Source organism: Typopeltis vanoorti, chromosome 23 (assembly GCF_054136105.1).
Source record: "Typopeltis vanoorti isolate ZY-2024b chromosome 23, IOZ_Tvanoo_1.0, whole genome shotgun sequence".
Classification (NCBI taxonomy): Eukaryota; Metazoa; Arthropoda; class Arachnida; order Uropygi; family Thelyphonidae; genus Typopeltis; species Typopeltis vanoorti.
The window spans coordinates 68,336,660-68,357,798 of record NC_143571.1 but is presented as its reverse complement, the minus strand read 5'-3'; the positions used below and the strand labels follow the sequence as shown (position 1 = coordinate 68,357,798).

General features: G+C 34.7%; 1 protein-coding gene across 2 annotated transcripts in view; it reads left to right on the top strand.

Moving 5' to 3' along the window:
* Positions 1–839: 839 nt before the first annotated feature.
* Positions 840–21,139, top strand: part of sgg (glycogen synthase kinase 3 beta homolog shaggy) — a 259,101-nt gene continuing 238,801 nt past the window's right edge. Inside the window, exon 1 of one of the 2 annotated variants that reach the window (XM_090413205.1) lies at positions 840–1,269. In XM_090413205.1, the coding sequence (XP_090269331.1) occupies positions 1,185–1,269 (85 nt within the window). In that variant the 5' untranslated portion in view covers positions 840–1,184. Of the gene's footprint in view, positions 1,481–21,139 lie in introns of both variants that reach the window. The other variant, XM_090413206.1, reaches the window with a different exon arrangement.

Sequence of the window (21,139 nt, the reverse complement as noted above, 5' to 3'; positions counted from 1 at the left end):
TCTCTCTCTCTCTCTCTCTCTATCTATCTATCTCTATCGCTTTCTACATTTTCATAGTTGTTTTCTTCATCTCTCTTCTTCATGTCATTGACTTCTTCTTTATTGCTTCCGTAGCGCAATTGAATCGATTCTTGTCGCGACGGGAGGAATCCTTATGTGGATTTTTTCAATCGAAGGTGAGTTAGTGATCTCATACTGAGGTAGCAAGGTTTTTTCTTCCAAAAACTCGGGTTTTTCATCCCGCATACAGACAAATTGGCCCTTCAGAACACACGCAATTTACAGACACACAAAAAATACTAGTTGTGGTGGATGGCGTTGATGGAGATGATCAGTGGTAGAGGTTCGGTATAATGGTGGAGACGGTTATAGTAGATGTCCTCCCGCGATGAGTCTTCGGACTCCTTGGAGGTGTCACGAATAATAATAATAATAATAATAATAATAATAATAATAATAATAATAATAATATGTCACTCTTATTATGTCTAAAACGGTTTAGCATTTTGTTTATTTTTATTCCTAAAGTATTACGCTATAAAGTGCAACCAACTGGTATAATTAACTTATAAAATTGCTCTGATAATATTGGAAATCAGTTGATTAAGATGATAAAATGTTTTTATACTTATTAGTATTTTTGAAAGACGTAGTATTATTCTTAAAAGAAATTTCAAAGAATGTATGTAGCGACATCTTCGGAACTGTCCTTTTTTTTAATGACGTCAATGTGATGTCTTCTAAACCTATTCTTTTCTGTGTAGCCATTGGCTGTTTATGAACCCTAATGTTAGGTAGGAAAATTATAATGACGTAGCTTGTAGAGGGTCAATGTCTGAAATCGTCCCGATGTACTTAAGTAGTTTAAATGAAACACATTTATTTCTTTTTAAATAAAAAAATAATCACAAATATATATAGTATTGTACAAAATTACTTGCCTTGATTATTTGAAATCGATTTCTGTAAAAATCGAATTTTTATCCGAGAGCTTTTCAGTAAATGGAAATATAACGTAGTGGCTGTGAGACTGACAAACCCTAGCATAGGGACGTTGAGTAACAGGGTAACCAACAGAAGCTTTGGTTTGTGGCTGTGTTAAGCCTATCAGTATTCTTATTTGTGTGAGAAAAATACAATGTAGAATGTGATTTTAAGGGCATTACCGTTATTCGAATTTTGCGATGAGTGGAAGACCAAGGACAACGTCCTTCGTCGAAGGTAACAAACAGCCACAGCAACCTACTTTTGCCGGAATCAAGATAACCAGTAAGTAAATATAAGGCCTATCAGTATCATCAGCTAAACCTAGTCATGTCATGAGTAGGCTTAACGCGTTACATCACAACATGGCGCCAGTGAAAGATTTGTGAAAATTTACTAAAAATTAACGTTTTAAGTGATCCATGCTTCTCCTAAAGTGACCAACGATTAGTGGATTATCATCACATGAGCTCATCCAGGCATAAGGGAAGGCAGGGTAATCTACCCATTTTCATTCCTTTTCTTAAAATTAAGCCTTTCACTTCATAATTCATCGAACAGTTCAGATATTAAATCAGTTCTTGCATTTTCTGATAAATTGCTCTAGGTTACAAAAGTTACACTTTTCCCACGAAATTTGGAATCTGTTTATTTTTTATTGTTTGTAAAAGAATCAATGCAGGGAATTTTTCGTTTAAAAAAAAAAGACATTGAGTTCAGAAGAATGTGTGTGTATATATATATATATATTCACAAACGAAATGTGATTTGCCTTTTAAGCATTCGTATTCAAGTTATATAATTAAACATTCATGTAGTAACTAACTCCAAAAAGTTAATATAGTGTATGCTTAATGTGTAAACCTCCAATTATGTGAAAAATGCTTTTAAATGGCTTGCAGGTTACTAGTGAATGTTTTCTACACGTGAATTCTGAACACTTCTGCTGAATATATTATATTATTTTGTATAGACATTTCATAGAAAGGAATTGCGGATGCGTCAGTACGTTTCACGTTCTATAGTTAAGGCTTAAAAAAGCAGCATAATTTTAAACTGGTTCTGAAATGCAGGCTTATATGCGCTATGATTTTGGAAAAACGGTTGCAGAAAGAGTCGTTTGTAATAAGCAGATAGAGAGTTGAATCAGAAATTTTAAATTAAAAGTTATTCATATAACTTTTAATTTAATTTAATAAGCATAACAGAAAGCAAGGCTTTTTTTATTTCTAATTTTAAGCATCAATTAAGAAGCATTTGTATCATGTAAGATGCATAACATGCTAATAATATGATATAGCTGTGGGGTCCAAAACAGTTATTTACAGTATCTATTATATTTTTTATTAAATTATTTTATAGGCAGTCACTGGAAATTCATTCTCATCATTCACCTTCCAAGCAAAATATTTACCCTGTTAAGCACGAGAAACCTAGGCAGGCATTGAAAGTACTTTACGCATAAATACATATGTATATGCATGTGAAGCATGTTAATAAAACATGTTAAAATACTTATATGGTTCATGTTTTTGGATGTGTTCACAACCATAGGATGTAAATTCATCCAAGAAATCATAGTTGTGAACCTTTTGATATATATATATATATATCCCCTCCCCTCCCATTTCCAGTTACAATACATACATAATCATCAGTTGCATCAAAGTAGAAATTTTGTTGCTTGAATAATCTGTTAATATTATAAATGGAGTTTTATCTGAAGCATTTCAGTTTTTTAATGGAATCTCGTATAAGCGAATGTATTCATCCTTTCTGTTCATCTACAGTGCTAAGATGCTGTAGATGGATAGAAAGTTGAGAAGAAACTTAACATTGAGCATCTGTAGAATGCACTGTTCAAAAATATTTAAGAGGAGAGACTGTTCCATACAAATATCTAGTAAATATTTACTAGGTATTTACTATTAATATTTAATGTAATATTTACTAGATATTTGTATGCAGTTATCTAGTAAATATATACTACATATTTGTATGGAATGGTCTCTCTTCTTAATTATTTCTTGAAGAGTTCATTCTACAGAAGGATTGTTGAATAGCTGTTGCATAGTTTAGAGGAGATGGGGTTTATTGAACACTTCTGATGAACAGTGAACAAGGAAATATTTGTTAAAAATAAATAAATAAAATTGCAACCAGCAGAAACAATATCTGAGTGAAATATAATAAATTTAGTTTAATCCTTTTGTCTGGGTAGTGGCCCTTCCCTTAATGCATAACAAAATAGACATATCCGCAAGGAGATGTGTTTTGCATTATAGGAGATACTAGGATAGGAGTGTTGGTAGCTTGCTCCACCTTTGCAACGAGTTGCCCTGGTGTGTACCACCTTAACCCAGTCCTGAAGATACTTTCAGGCGCAAACTTTGTTTGCTCACACTTGGATAAAGGATTAAACTAAATTTATTATACTCTAACCAAGTGGAAAATAAACTTTCAACATCTTTCTCTAAATCCAGAGTAATTTATTAAAAAAGGGTGGCACACCAATTGGCAATTCCTATAGGTGGAGATGACCTGCAAATGCTTCTGCCTGATATCTCGACTTGGGCCTGGCTCCCACTGAAGAGACCTCAATAAAGGTCGAAACCGGTCTGGGTAGTGGCCCTTCCCTTAATGCATAACAAAATAGACATATCCGCAAGGAGATGTGTTTTGCATTATAGGAGATACTAGGATAGGAGTGTTGGTAGCTTGCTCCACCTTTGCAACGAGTTGCCCTGGTGTGTACCACCTTAACCCAGTCCTGAAGATACTTTCAGGCGCAAACTTTGTTTGCTCACACTTGGATAAAGGATTAAACTAAATTTATTATACTCTAACCAAGTGGAAAATAAACTTTCAACATCTTTGAGTGAAATATAGCAGTGAGATGTAAGGTCATTAATCAATCCAACTCTCTCAAAAGAGATAGGTTGACTAAGTTGATTAGAGAAAACTATTAAGTACTTTCTAGGTACCACTGACCCAAATATGAAAATGGTATTCAGGGATTGCATGAATTTACAATTTATATTGAGGAAAGAGAAAACAATGTTTTGGATTCTGAACAGGTATTTGTACCAAGAAGATTGGAGGCTAGATATCCCAAGAATAGAAATCTCATTTTATCCAGAGATTTGTGTGTTGTCAAATATGTGATTGGCAGAAAAGGATTTTTTAAAATGTATTATTTGATCTGGCAAGAACAACTCTCCATTTCTTTTCCATACTACATTTTTGCATGGATTTCAGTATATATCTCTCTCAGTATATAAATCTCTCTCTCTCTCTTACACACAGACTAAGAGAGAGTAATGGAGGGGAGAATGAAAATTGGAGGCTAGAGATCCCAAGAAGAGAAATCTCATTTTATCCAGAGATTTGTGTGTTGTCAAATATGTGATTGGCAGAAAAGGATTTTTTAAAATGTATTATTTGATCTGGCAAAAACAACTCTCCATTTCTTCTCCATACTACATTTTTGCATAGATTTCAGTATATATCTCTCTCAGTATATAAATCTCTCTCTCTTACACACAGACTAAGAGAGAGTAATGGAGGGAAGAATGAAAATGATATAAAAAGTGCACTTCAGTATCATCAAACATCCATGTATTCACGAGAATCATTTTGCATCATCTGAGGATTTATTGTGTAGTAATGAAAAAAAAAGTTATACAGGTATCCCTTGATTAACACGGTTAATTAATTCCTCAATGTTACCACGTATATCAAAATCGCGTTAATCAGATCTAATAATGGTAAAAATTACAATTCGTCCATGATCGATTACTGTATTAATAATTCATAGGAGGAATGACGTCATCATGCTCACGGCACGAGGCTTGCATGTTTTTGCGGGGTAAATCTAACTCTGCGGAGCTCGCAGCGGTAAAAATTGCAGCGTAGGTCACAGTATATTTGAGAGATACATTCATTACTAGTATGTGCTAAAATGCAATAAAACATAAAGAAAAAACACTGCAAATATAATACATGATAGCACAAATTAAGTGGATATTGAATTCAACATTATTTCATAGCCAAATATAGAAACTACAAGTTTCGTGCCGTATATATAGAAACTAAAATTTTTTCAGCAGATACAAGCATAAGCAACCTTATGGGCAACTCGTAGTAAAGGTGGAGTAAGCTCCAGATCACTTTCCTTAGTATTTTCCATAATGTAAAGCACATCTCCTAAAGTACATGTATGATAAATAAGCCTTTGGCTCTCTATTTACTTCAGTAATACATGATGGTTTATTTATTTTCAGTTACAATCTAAAAATTATTGAATAAAAAAAAAAAAAAACTAAACCATACTATACTGACATCGGAGGTCGCGGTATCTCTCAGATACAATTTATTGTCAAATATCACAAACCTTTACATGACGTGTGTTAAACCAAACTGACAGCAAAAAACAGTGCGGAATATCACTCGCAACGTATGAATCCACAGCTACTCGTAACCTCCAAGCTATACGCTGAATTGTGTAAGAATATTTATATTAAACATTTTGCATGTATCTCTCAGATCAGCTGCGAGCTCCGCAGGGTTAAAGGCGCGTTAATGCAGTGAAATTAATTGCAGGATTGGCGCAATTAATTTCACCGCGTTAATCAAATTCTGCATTAAGCAAGGGATACCTGTATTTAGTAGATATTTGTATAGTAGTTATTTTTCCTCATAATCATTATTATTATTTCCCAAGACCTCATGGAGTCAAAGACTCATCTGGGAGGTCCTTTTATGACATGCACATCTCATCATACCGTGTCTTAAATACACTCAAACTCCTTGCAATCACTACACTCTCAGGCAAGGCATTCCAATCATTCACAACTCTGCATAAAAAAAACCTGCCTCTCACTCCCCTACTCACATCCTCTTTATACAGTTTCCAGGGATGACCTTTGGTTCTCTCCTGATCTCCCGCTATTCTCTGTAGAACTTCTCCACCATTGATCTTATAACAACCCCTTACCAGCTTGTAGGTCTCTATCATATCTCCCCTCTTCCTTCTCTCCACCAGACTCTGCAAATTACATCTCAATCTTTCCTCATACTCAACATTTCAGAGGTCAGAAACTACCTTGTGAAGAGGTTGTCTATGTAATAGCGTTATACAATTCTTTCGTTCACAGCTGCATGCAACGCTACACTTTAAATAACATAATGACTCTGTTATCACAAATCAAGAGTTCATCCAAATGTATTATTTTCTAGAAAAAAAATATTACTGCTTTGGATTATTATTGTTGTTATTATTATATTTATTTTTTTAATTTGTGAATTGTTTGGCAGATTGTTGTGCTGGAGTAATTTGCTTATGATGTACCATAACTATTGTATCTTCAGATGGTGTTACTTATAAAGACCAGAAAATAAGTCAAAATCCTTATGACCAGTGGATCTGCCCAGGAATCAGTAAGCAGTTGCATAGTTTATTGGGCAAATTCTATAATTGAATCTGAATCCACCTTTCTTGATTAGCATTCATCAAAAGCCATTGAGATACCCTTGCTCTTTTAGAAACCAGTAGTAATTTTTTTAAATTTTCATTTGCTTTTAAGTTTTCTTCACATAGGATGATGATGTCGCCATGCTGTGTGAGCATGGTCATCCAATTAGAGACTGATCAGAAACAATGTGAATATTGTCTGATCATCCATCCAGATGGAATAATAATGTATTTTCTAACTTGCTAGCACTAATGACCACTAATATGGATAATAATTCAGTACAAAAGGTAAAGCAAGTGGCTGGCCAAATGATTAGTACTTCGACTCTCCAATCAACAGACTGCATGCTCAGTTAGGTATATTTAATTTCTTTAGGAGATGAATTTCATTGCCCGGCTGTGAGACCACTGCTCAACTTATTCGAGACTTAAAATGGCTTGAAAAATGTTTGATCTCTAGAGTATAGTTTCCAGATTATGTAAAATAAAAGTGCAAAAAAATATAATTAATAAAACAAGCGAAAAATCCTTGGCTCAGCCACAGTACTTATATACTATACGTTTATAACATTTCATGGATAGGAGTCACAAAGATAAAAGTGAAAAACATACCATTATGAAGAACATTCTTAAATTGTTTTAAACAGTGTTTTACTAAACATTTGCAGCATGCTAGAAAACAAAAAGTGACTGTTTTTCCCAATAACTGGTTGCAATTGAGAGGATTAAGAGTTCAAACTTAAAGGGAAAAAAAGCAAATATACTGAAAAACTTTGTCACATGATTTGATATAATTTTCTGACTGTTCAATGGTGTTAAATCTAGGATGGCATTGGTGATCTCTGTAAATTAGTGAATTCCTATGTAAAGTTATAAAAATGTGTTTGAAGGCAGTTTCTGAGGAAGACCAGACTATAAGGGGGAGGGGAACTCCTAAACTGCATCCCAAGAGCATTGAGTACTGGAGGAAAAATCAACAGATGAATCATTTACTGACTGTTACTGTTTTTTTAATATGAATTCTATCCATGAATGGTTGTAAGCTTAATCATGTTCTTAGAGACCAGACGTGGTGCTTTTCATTTCATTTCAGGCTTCAAATAAACAGGATGGTGATAAAAAACTGTATCACCTAAATCTTATAAACTTTCATGGCATGGTGGGATTCAACCTCATAGTCTGTTCATTGAAGAGTGGAGAATGTTGTGCACTACCAGCAAAGCAGACTTGCTCTTGCAGAACTGATACCCAACATGAGATTTTCTCTCTCTCTCTCTCACTTTGTATAGATTGGCTTGTGTTTTATACACAGACTACTCTTGTTTCCCTTCTATGTTCTCCTCCTTTATTTTACTTCTATTCATGTTCAAAAACAACTGACATCTTTAACATTCAGAAACTAACTAATATCTTAACTGACATTGTCATTAATAATAAGAGTCATGTTCAACAATGTTAATTGCATGTTTTATCTTTAACTGACAATCGTGTTTATTAACTACTGCTAAATTGTTCAAGAATGAAGAACTATAATAGCTACATATGCAGTGTTAATTGCTTTTTTATTTATTATTATTTGTTGTGGTTTTTAATGGTATTTAACATACACAAGATTGTTCAGCCTGAAGTACATTTGCAACATGGATGGGCACAAAGTTGAGAGAGAGAAATGTGTGTACATAAGATTTGAAGACTTACAGATTGTCTACACCCAAGGAAATATAAGAGAAGCTGCTGCCCCAGGAGGAATGAATGAAGAGGAAGAAGAATTTGTTCTTTAAATTTGGAGTTGAACTGTAAAGGAATGTCATATTAGAACTGCTGCAAAGGTTTTAACAGGCTTAGGAGCATTTTTTTTTTTTAATTTCATTTAGAGTACAAGATGCCAGAAGGCCTATAGCAAGTAAATGCAGTGTGTGGACTAGAGTAGAACTGTTATCAATGCAATTATCTGAACAGCGACCTTGGAAATATTGTAAAATCAAGCCGCAGAGACAACATCTGTGTGAAAAAGAATGGAATTAATTCATGAGAGATGAGTCATTAATCAACTTGGTTGCTTTAATTTGTGCTTCATCAAGTATGTATTCTAGGAAGAACTGAAAGGAACCAACTCAATGTGAAAACAGTATTTGTGATTTGCATCGATTTAATAGCTCTTCAAAGGCAATGCCTTGAATGAAAAAAGAACCTGATTTCTATTTCTTCCATTATGGAAACAACTACCATGTTAGAGCAAAATTTAGTTTAATATAAACAGCCAAGGTTGGTCGATTGGTAGAGCCTCTGCTGCTAATGGCTCATGCAAAAAGTTAAGCAAGTTTGAGCTGGTTAGTAGTTGGAAGCGGATCATCGTTAATGCTGTTGGCATACTGCTCCCTGGATGAGTCTGGACTCTCTGGCAGTGTTACATAATAATATAATAATAATAATAAACCAAAATGGATTCTGAGCAGGTGGTATTTGTAATGTGTCTATGTGCCAAAAAAGATTGGAGATAGACAGAATTGCGTTTTACTACCAAATTAGCAAGGTTATCCATCATAATTATTGAAGAATGATTTGGAGATCAGAATATGGGGTTGCAGAAGTTAGTATTTCTCATATTTTGTTGATTTTTGTACATTGCAAAATGGAAAAGAGGAGTTGGTGGTGTATTGTCATCAGTAAGCTAGTATATTGGTTTTGTAGTGAATATATATATATATATATATATATATATATATATATATATATATAGTGACATGTAAATGAACAGATGGAGCCTTGTGGAACCCCCATCATTAGTTACAAAGTTTTGATGATAAAACTACATCCATTATCACATGTAATGTAAGACCAAAAGAAAGCTGAAAATTCATTGCAGGAAGTTTGAAAATAGACCATATAATGAGAACTCACTTAATTGGCCTTAAATATATCAAAAGCAACCACTTGAAATTCCTGACAAATGACTTTCATGTCATTTGTGTGACATTTCATGTCATTTTTATGTGACATCGAATATTGCATATTTGGAATGGTAAGAGGGTAGTTATCAAAATCATTGCAGTAATTGGAGGAAAAAGTAGAATCTAAGTAAGTTGGCCTTTTAGCGTTCTGTGGTATTGATGCATAACCATCTGAGTGCAAGAGAAGAAGGAAGCTGGCTTTGACAAAATTAACAGATTTGTGACAAACCGATGCATGCATTTGGACATGGCGCAAGATTCCTGCTTTTGACCCTTTCACAGTGAGTTTTTGATTTATTGTTTTCTTGCAACTGTTATTAGCTTTAATATAAATAGACAGATGGAAATTCTGTGAATATAAAAAAATGGAGATTTTAGTGACCACCAGTTTGCAATACCCCAGGTTATTCTTTGTACTTAGGAGATTCCTCAGTGAACTAGTGTTTGGTGAGGAATGGGGAATTAATATTCATCATCATCAACAAATTCATGATATGTACCCTCAGGGGGGGGGTGTACAAGATAATTATAATAGTACTACATGAAAAAGTTACACCATTTCTAATTCTGATCAACAATATCTCTCCAAATTAATCTGTTATCTGTCAAGACTCCAACATCATCAGATTTTATTTTTCTGTCTTTTAAGGCACTTTTTACTGTATCAATCCAATTACATCTTGGTCTCCCTTTAGGTCTTTTTCCTGCCAACCTAGCAAAGAATACTTGTTTTGCTAATCTTTCCTTCCCCATTCTATTTAAGTGACCATACCACCTTTTCTCTATTAATACATTCCTGAATACTAATAATGACTAGTTCTTTCCTAATATCCCCCATTTTAATGTGCTATTGAACTGATGCCATCTGTTTGCTCCACTTTCTCAAAACTCTCATATGAGAGGTCTCTTGATTTTGATCAAGTGTTTCTTTTCTAACCCAGCTCTCAGATCCATAGGTTAAAATTGGTTTGAACACAGTCTTGTATACAGCTAATTTAGTGTTTTGACCAATTTCTTATTTTCTTATTCCATATAAATTTATTCAGCTGAATTCCTACCATACCAGCTTTACTAATTCTGTTGTCTATTTCCATATTTAATTTACCATCTTCACTAAAAATTGTGCCTCAACAGCTGAAATTTTCGCTTTTCCTATACTTTTTCAATGGTTCTTTATGTTTTCATTGTCTTTGTCTTTTTAATCCTGATTTTCATACCAAACTTATTACAAAAGCTATTTAGTTTAATCAGGGAATCTTGCAGACTAGTTCTGGATTTATTTAAAAGTATAACATTATCTGCATAAAGTAAAGAGCTGAGATTAACATCTCCAATTTTGATATCAGGTTTAATATTGCTTTCATTCATAATGTGCTCCATATAGACAATGAATAATTGTCTTATTATTCATTATAACAATTATAACTGCTGATTACAACTCAAAGACTAAGTATTGCTCATATAATATTCCATTGACACCATATAAAGACTCATCTTGTGATGAGTCTTTTGACTCCATGGAGGCCTGAATAATAATATAACTGCAGCATTTTGAAGAGCTTTCCTGTTGACACATTGTCATATGCCTTTTCCAGATCAACAAAACTTAAATAGAAATCCTTATTACATTACCAAGATTTCTCAACTTTGGCCTGACTCCAATTTGTTTCTCACCAAGCTTCCTCTTCCACAATATTTTTAGCCATTTCTCAAGTGTATGTGCATAAATCTTACCAGGAAGACTCGGGAAAATGCCTCTGTGATTCTCACATTGTTTTATTTCTCTTTTTATACATGAATACTGTGAGAGCTCAACAGCAATCATCCAAAATTTGATTTTGGATGATTATTGTTGAGTCTGACTGAATTATGCAGTGCAGTCCCTCTGTAAATTCCTCCATATATGAGCATTTCTGGTTGAATTTCACTACTCTGCTGCCTTTCCTCATTTCATGTTTTTGGGAGTTTTTTCCTATTTAAAGTATGAATATGTATTCCTGTTGGAGGTTTTCTACCACCATGCTGACACTGCTTGTTTCATTTGGCTGTCTTTTCAAAGTAATTACTCTAGACCTCTAGAATATTTCTATCTTCAGTTTTCATGTCACCTTTATCATCTCTGATCCCTTTTACAGTACTTTTATCCATTTTCTATGTCTTTTTCTATATTCTCAACCATATTTTATCACCTTCCTGATATTTATTTGCTGTGTTCTCACCAAAGTCTTCCCATGACTTTTGTTTAGCTAGTTTTACACAGTGCTTCACTTTCCTACATATTTTCTGTATTCTCTAAGAGCACAAGCTAACTTACTTGCCAGGAGCTTTGAATGTACTTCCTTCTTTTTCCTTTACTGCCTCTTTAATTTCTGGAGTCTACTTCAGTTCTGATTTTTCCGTCCTTAAAGAGAACCTCACCTCATCGCTCTCTGGATGAATCAATTAGTGTTTTCTTCAGGGTTAGCCACTGAATCTCTGAGGTTTGGTTCTTGTTTTCAAACTCTCATTTTTTCTTCAATGATGTTTGTGTATTTGAGTCCACAGTTCTGAGCTGCTAAACTTTGATTCATTTTAAAACTTTTTTACACACTCCTCTTTTCATTATTATTATTATTATTATGAAGAGAGATCTCTAGGGAGTCAGGAACTTATTGAGGAAGGCCACATACTATATGCACCAACTGTCATACTTGTTCGTGAATTCATTCACACTGCTTGCACAGACAACATCGAATGGCAATTCATTTCAATCACGCACCACTCTGAGAGAAAAATCTCTTATAGAGTGGTGTGTGATTGAAATGCCGCTTCTTATCGACATTCATTCTCAGCTTCCAATGATGCTCTCTTGTCCTTTCCTTATCCTCCATAAATTGAAATCCTGTATGAACCTTTCAGAAGTTTGTAAGTCTCAATCATATCACCCCTCTTTCTCCTGTTTGCTAGTGTCTGCAGTCTACAAATTCTCAATCTGTCTTCGCAATCAGTATTCCACAATCTTTTTTAACACTCTTCTTTGTACTCTGTTCACTGTATCAGAATCACAACAGAAACCAGGAGACCAGACCTGCACACAGTAGTGCAAGTGAGGTCTTATCAAGGCCTTTTAACTACATTATCTTTTAAGTCGTATTTTCAATTTTTGCTACTTGGTCCCTGAACTTCCTATCTACTAACACTCCAAGATCCCTAGCCTAATCTCACCAGTATAATATGATATTGGATATCTTATCATGCCAAAGTGCATGACTTTACATTTACTGATGCTGAATTGATATCCATTTTTCCATGCCCACAATTCTAGCCTATTTAAATCATCCTGCAAGTACTGCATATAAGCTGCATTCCTGATTACCCAACCTATCTTTGCATCATCAGTAAATAGCTGTGTGTTGATTGTCAAATCCTTCCCATTGTCATTAATGTACAGATTGAATAACAGTGGATCAAGGACTGATCCTTGTGATACACCACTGGTTACCTTAAATCTTGCAGATCCACATCCCCCATATACCAGTTTGATATAAATTAAAGATGCCAAGAAATTATATTCATGATTTAATTCTCTATCGAATTGTAAGCAAACAAAGTTTGCGCATGAAATAACTTCGTGACTCGGCAATTCATATATGGAGGCTAATGACTTCACATCGCTTGCCTTATTATCTCATAATGCAAAGCACATATCTTTACGGACATGTATAATGCTATGCATTATGGTCAGGGTGACTTCCTTGACTGGTTTCGACTTTATCGAAGGCTCTTGAAGTATAATTTCTTGACATCTTTAATTTATGGTTTGATCAAGTGAAAAACTTCCAACACTTTTTGATATGTCAGTCAGCCATCCTCTTATCCCTGCTAATATTTTATAATCCAAGCCCAAATTTTATAATTTATGCAATACTCTTCCATGCTCTATTCTGCCAGAAGCCTTAGCAAAATCCAAAATTATCATGATGTATCCATTCCCCATGTCTAGCTCAATGGTAACATTATTATGGAATGTACAAATTATTATTATTTATGGCATTTCAGTGGAGTCTGGAGACTCATCGTAGGAGACCCAAATGAATCATCATACGCACAAATCCTATTATACCTTTCCTTGAATCCATTCACCGTCAGGGAATCTGGTCCGCGCTCACACCCATACTAACCACACTCTTACACAACTTCCGTAGGTGGCCCCCTAGTTCTCTATTTGTCACATATATGTTATAAGTTGCTAAAACATGACCTTCCCTTAGTAAACCATGCTGTTCATTGCAAAGTAGGGATTCTCTGTCAACTCATTTCTGAATATGAGCTCTAACCAACTTTTCCAAAAATTTCACCTTCACTTCTGAGATACTGATTGGTCGATGGTTGGATACTTCAGACTTTGCATCACTCTTGTAGCAATGGGATTACCATACATTCTCTCCACTTCTGCAGAACATCCCTGTTCTGAGACTCAAATTATATAACTTAGTTAAAGGAATAACCAGTTCACCTGAACAGAGTTCAGCCTCTGTTACTGAATTCTTATTCGGTTTGTACAACAGTTCTTATACCTCGTCCTCATACACCTGAGTTTCTTCATCCAGTGAAGAGGTAGCTGTGAACTCAATGTTGCTTACGCCAGGTTGGTAGCTTTAACAAAATGGGCACTCATTTGTTGAATAACCTCTTCTACATCTCACGGAATCTGCATTTAAAATGCAGATTCCGTGAGATTCTGTTATTCTTTCATATGCATTCTTTTCTTTTACTTGCAGCATATCGATAGAATTCTTGTGGGTTGTCTTTAGTTTCTTTTCATACTTAGACTTAGCTTTCTGTACGACTATTATGACTCTTCTGGCGTGCTGCTTATAATTTTCATAACAGACATCATCCTTATGCACATGGTATTCCTTTGACATCCTTTTCATATGAATCTCTTGCTTGATAAGATTACACATCCATTTGACTCCTCTCCTATTTATTCTTCAAACTCTTGGGACACATTCTGATGTTGCATTATTTAAATATTTTTTAAATGCTTTCCATGCACTGTCAATATTCTTCCCATCTAGCAACCAATACCATTGCGCCAAACTTGGTATACTTCTCAGTTGGTCATAATTTCCTACTTTGTAGTTCAGCATGTAACCTTTTCTGAATGGAATATTCATAAACTTAGCCGTTTTCTTAGTGAATACTGCATGATCACTGTCACCAACCACAGGCAGAATAGTGTTATTTAACTGAAACTCCCCTCTGACACTATAATCAAATCTAACACTCTTTGACCTCAAGTTCCTTCTTTCACACACGCCACTTGAGGAAGTTGTCTTGCAACAGCTCACTAAATTCAGTTTCATTCTTCTCATGAGATTTTACTGCTACCCAATCATTGTTTGAATAATTAAAGTGCTCCATTATGATTACTCTTTTCATGCCCATTGTCTTTATTCGGTGATGCATTTCTTCATCACTAGCAATCGATCTACTAAGTCTGTAACAACACCCCAGTATGTATTTGATCTTGTTAGATTCCACCTCATGCCAGATGACTTCAAACAAACTGTCACTATCAACACTAACTGGATTCAAGTCATCCAATATTACTAGCAACATGCCTTCTCCTATCCTGTCTATCCTTCCTAAGAATACTGTACCCATTACTCAATACCAATTAGTATGTCTGATTCTGGTAGAAATGTGAATAGTTTATATCAGATCATTAGTGATGCCTTGGCATCTCTACCTTCTGAATATTGAAAAAGAAAGACTATTTGGAGTTGTGAGCATTAAAATCAGCTTTCTTAATAGCAAACATTACTTGACTATTAAGTAAGTTGAATTTAAGAAAATCAGCATTTAACAAAATGAAATGTTCTCCTAGTCTCACCATAGTGTGACTAAGAGAACAGTATAGCACATGAATTTGATACAACAGAAATATTTGTAGTCAATCTCTATGGAGTCGAAAGACTCATAATGGGAGATCCCACTGCCACTCGCAAAACTCATTTAACCATGCCTTAAACTCAGTTTTATTTCCTATACTCTCAGGCAGTGTATTGCAATCACCCATTACTCCTTATCCAGTAATAAGCCTGGTGGTCTTTTACAATCTCTTCCTATCTTTTCAAAGGCTGCCTTCTTCTTGAGGTTTATGTCTCTGTCTCTCTCTGGTGAAAATTTCCTTCGCTCATTCTTTCTGTATGTTGTCTCCATCACCCATTACTCTCCACACAAAAATCCCCTTCACTTTCCAGCTTACACTCTCCTTGTACAGCTTCCAGGAATGACCTCCTGCCCCCCCCCCCCCCCCCAATCTTTCTCCATGTTATGAAAATGTCTTGCCTGGGTGGCCAAGTGGTTAGTGTATCTGCTCTCCAGCCAAAAGACTGCAGGGTTCGAATCCATCTCTGGACTCTCACCAGTATATCTTTATCCTTCCCATATTGAAAGATGTAGATATACAAGGAAACCATATCGTTACTTCCATATATCAATGCCCTCCACATCATTGCTATAATCTGCTATGATGTCTTCACAGTTTTAACAGGGCGACTATTCAATATTAACTCCTCATCCACCATTATACCCAGATCTCCTCCCTCCTCCTCTAAGACATCCACACCAGTTGTATACTGTGCATTCCATCCTTACATCCTGGATTTTAAACTTTTGTAACATTGAACTGGCATCCCCACTTATTTTTTCCACCCACCCAGTCTATTCTTGTAAAGTCACAGCATGTTGTCTACACCTCGTAGTTTTTCCCCGATTTGCATCATCTACAAACAACTGTACATCCCCCATTTGAATCTTCCCCAATATCATAAACCCAAGTTAAACAACAATGGTCCTAAAATAGATCTTTAGTGCACACTACTAGGGACTTTCCACTTTGGGATATTGCTTACTCATATGTGACCTGCTAATATCTATTAGATAGCTACACTCCAATCTAATGCCACATCCCAATAATTACCTGCTCATCTTGTGATAATCTACCAGTGGATTGTGCAAAATGCAAATATACCACTGTATATGCATCTGCCTCATCCAGTGTATTTGTTGTTTTACAGTAATAAGTAAGTAGATTGCTAAAACATTTCCATTTAGCAAATTTATGCTGTCTATCAAAGAGAATTGCCTGTTGTCAACCAAATTCTGTATCTTGGCTCTCACTAACCTCTCTAACAATTTAGACACAACTTCAGACATACAGATCGGCTTATAATTCAAAGAATCAGCTTTATCACCTCCTTTATAAAGTGAAAATTTTTGCACTCTTTTCACTCCTGTTAATTAGATATGTCAAGCAGTTTCTCACTGGAACATTCTCTCAAAAACATAATGTGATATACATAAAGTCCAACTGATTTATTAACATAAAGCAAATGAGGATTTGTAATAGTGAACTATTGTTATTAATCCTCATATATCTTCTGCTCACTCGCTATCAGTCCTTCCTCCTTTTCTTCAGCACTCAAGCTCTGCCTAATGAAATACATTATGCAGATTTCATATCACAGTTTTTTCCTCCCCAGTGGTTATCATTTTGCCATTTTTCACCAACCAATAAAATCTTTCCATGATCATTCTTCTAGCACTTTTTTTTTTTTTTTTTTTGCCTCTTTAGCTAACTGCTGCTGTCTTTACCAATCAAGTCACCTTGGCTTGCTCTTTATACTTCTCCTGCAACTGATTATTGCCTCTCATCTTCTGCTGCCTTCATAATGCTTTCTTCGAGTTACATGCCTAACCTCTTTGTTCATCCATTTCACACTTGCCTTCTCATGACCATCGGAATGCACTCAGATGTTGCTTCTGCTAAATAGTTCTTGAATTAGTGCCCAAGAAGCATTGACCTTCCATTTCTTCATTCTGTGAGCTACAGGCTTGTCTTCTGAGTTTCATAGCTCTTGTGTGTTCTGCTTATATCTGCAAAATGTATATGTTCTTGTAGTTCTATATATATATATATATATATATATATTTCTTCACAGAAGTTCTCATATGGCTGGCTACCACTGAAACGATTATCGCATGATCACTCATCGGCTGGAGGGAGATTTAGCACTCCATTTACAGTAACATCATCTGATGAGATGATCAGGTCTAAAACCCTTGATTCTTGTGTGTCCTCTGTTACATACTATCTAAAATAGTTGTCTTCCCAAAGACTCAGAGATTTGTTCTCTTTGGTCTGAGATATAATCTCTTCATCCCGATCTATATTACCACAAATATAATTACCTCATAATAATCACTCTTTTTATATTTACTAGGCTAATTTGCATATGCACTTCCTTATTACTGTCAAGCGTACCTGACAGTAATAATATATCCAGCTGAACATTTCATCCTGTCCATCTCTGCCTTGCACCCTGCTGCCTCAAAACCATCACTATCCTCCCCTCCACTTTCCTGTGCATCTCCACCTTTTCTTCGCATAATTCCACTGCATTCATCAATGCCACTCCAGCCTTGCTTGTTGCCCTATCTGTCTTTCTGGAAAACATTGTATCATTTCACCTCTATTCCCATCAGGATATCATCCTCATACAACCACGTCTTGCTTATTTTGACATTTTTGGGTGAATATTCTCTCATTGTAACACTTTCATTACGTTCATTTGTAATACTCGTAGTATTTGTAAACAAACACAGTAGGTTACTTCTGGATCTGTAACAGCTCCTACTGACAAGACTTCTTTGATATGATTTCTGTGTTCCTGCCATTCCACATTATTATCACTCCCTATTCCATAATTTTCTTCAGATGCTCCCCTTTCATCCAGGCCATCTCATTTCATTGCTGTGTAATTACTTACATCCACCCTTCTCATGCAGTATCTCTCTGCCAACTCCTGTTTCCCTGTCTTTTATTCCAGTTCTTAGTTCAATTCAATTCAATTCAATTATATTCAGTAGTGCTTATAATAATCAGTCAGTGTTATCAACAGTATATTAATGATAGTATTTTAAAGAATAGGTAGAAACACAATTCAGTTGAAAACTTTAAATTAATTAAAGACATCAGTGTAAAGTTAACATTATTGGTTAGAGTAACTATTGAAACGGTATGCAGATCAAAATCAAGTCAAATAGACAATTATTCTGGAATTTTACAGGCTGTGAGTTCGAATCTCTTTGTGGGCATGGATGTTTGTGAATGTCTTTCGTGGGAGATAAATTTCATCAACTGGTGTGAGACCACTTCCCCACTTATTGGAGACCTGAAGTGGCTTGAAAAAGTTTCCTGTTTGGTCTCTAGAGCAATGTTTATTTAAAAATTTATAAATATAGAAAGAAGAAGAAAAAAAAAAAAAAGAACCCCTAACCCATTCATGGGTGGAAACCACTTTTAAAAAAAATTCTAAGTGATAACTCTCTCCTAGAAAAATGCATAATTTTTACCTCCTGCAGTTTTTTCCTCTCCTGTTAAGTACATCAACTAGCCAAATGTTATAACCTTCACATGCTTAGCAAATGCTATCTGAATACTTTGATTCTTTTTAACAGTGAGAGCCATAATCTAATATTATCCTTGCTAGTAATTTTTTATGAGTGGATTAAATCTTCTTTCCTCATACCAGTGAAGTTTTTAATTTAATCAATAATCTTCTGAAGTTTACTTGTTACTAATATGATTTCTGTACTTAATTTTTATCAGCTGAAATACTTGAATTATTTGTATAATTAAAGTCAATAATTTGTTTCTTACCAAATTCTCTGCAGTAAACCTTTATCTTCATTTTCCCCATCTACTTTTTATAACTACTTAGCTAACCAGGCTAGCTGCCTGGTTGGCTTGAGTGGTTAGTGTGTCAGCTCTCCAACCAACAGGACTTGAGTCCTGTGAGCAAGGTTGTTTGTGATTATCTTTAGGAGAGAAATGAATTTTATCATCCCATTGTGACTCCACTGCTGCACTTGCTGAAGGCTTGAGGTGGCTTGAAAAGTTCATGTTTCATCTCTAGAGCAGGGTTTCTGGACAATGTAAAAAAAAAAAAAAATGATAACATAATAAATGAAAATACACACCCACCCATATAAAAAAACTTATATATATATATATATATATATAAGTTTTTTTACCTTGGGAATAATGTATATTAGGGTTACCAAGTAATTTTATAAACGTGGTTATTTTACTCCTAATCCCAAGTAAGCAAACAGTTAAGTTTGCACCTGAACGTTCAGGTGCAAACTTAACTGTTTGCTTACTTGGGATTAGGAGTAAAATAACCATGTTTATAAAATTACTTGGTAACCCTAATATATATATATATATATATATATATATATATATATAATTAAAGCAGAAAATCTTATCCCACCCTTAGTACAAATGTACTATAGGTTTGTAGAAGCCTTTTATGGGTGGGAACCACAAAAAAAAAATATAATAAATAAATAAAATAAAATAATAATAAAAATATATATACAGGTAGTCCTCGACCTTAAGACTTACTACCTACTTTTTTTAATTCTTGATTTGTTTGACTTCTGTTATAATATTTTCATAAATTAGGTTTCTATTTAACTTAAAACGATTAAAATGTATAAACTTACATAAACATCTATAAATTATTTATTAGCACATATAAATACAAAATTAAGAAATTGGTGATAGGCTCTGCTTGTCGATTAATGGCGATGCTGCGATGCGTATACAAAAATAATGTGATATATGTTTATATATGCTGGTGGGAAAGTTAAATTAGAGAATTTTTAATAATAATTTTTTGGCCGTCGTAAGTGTGAATCATCGCAAGTCAAGGACTACCTGTGTGTGTGTGTATGTATATATATATATATATATATCTTCAGAAGTGTGCAAAGGCTTATTTGGCAAATATTCATCTTAATATTTATAACAACAAAATAAGATTATTAAGCTGCTTATATAAGGAGAGAGAGAAGGAAAGAGAGAGAGATGAGAAAGGTGATTAGCAAGCTAATGATCAGTACAAAGCACAAGGAGGAAAGGTGATCATGAAGCTAATGAAGGCAAAAACAGATTATGAGGAGAAATTAGTCAAGCAGGCTAAAGGAAATTCCAGTTCTTTTTCTGGTAGGGAGGTGACAGATGCTTTTATTTGAATAATCGCTGCAAAGGTGTATCGTTTAGGTAGAGATATATAGCAGCAAGAGATATGTCAGATGATGTGGGAATAGAGGTACATAAAATGAACTTAGGATGTTAGCGTCCTTGTTCACTGAGTTTAGCCACAAAGGATTTTGTACAGTGAATGGGTTATCATATGAAAGCAAGAGAGAGAGAGTTTCATGTGCGAGTGCAAGAAATGCGAGTTTTGTAGAAAGCCAATGACTAATATTAACGATGTAAGGAAATAGTGAAAATGTTTTGGAAAATGCAGACGTAGTGAATGATAGTTCATAAACTATGAATGAGAGTATGAAATGACTGAAAGTAATGTAGATAATGTGACAGTGAGAAGTGAAATAGCATACTTATGCAGCTTCCTTCACAGGACAGAACAGGAGCTAGAGTAATTGGTGAAATTATTCTCATATGGAACAGCAGGTGGGAGAATGAAAGTGCAAGAAACGGGGAAAAAAGTTTGTGAATTTGGATATTGAAAAACACTGACAAGTACAGGTAGGAAGGTTATTATCTCTTTTTATAAGGCTTTGATATGGCTATATTTGAACTGCTCTGCACAGATTTGGTTCCCTGGATTTCTTGAGAATTGAGTGGCGTAGATAGTAGTTTCTG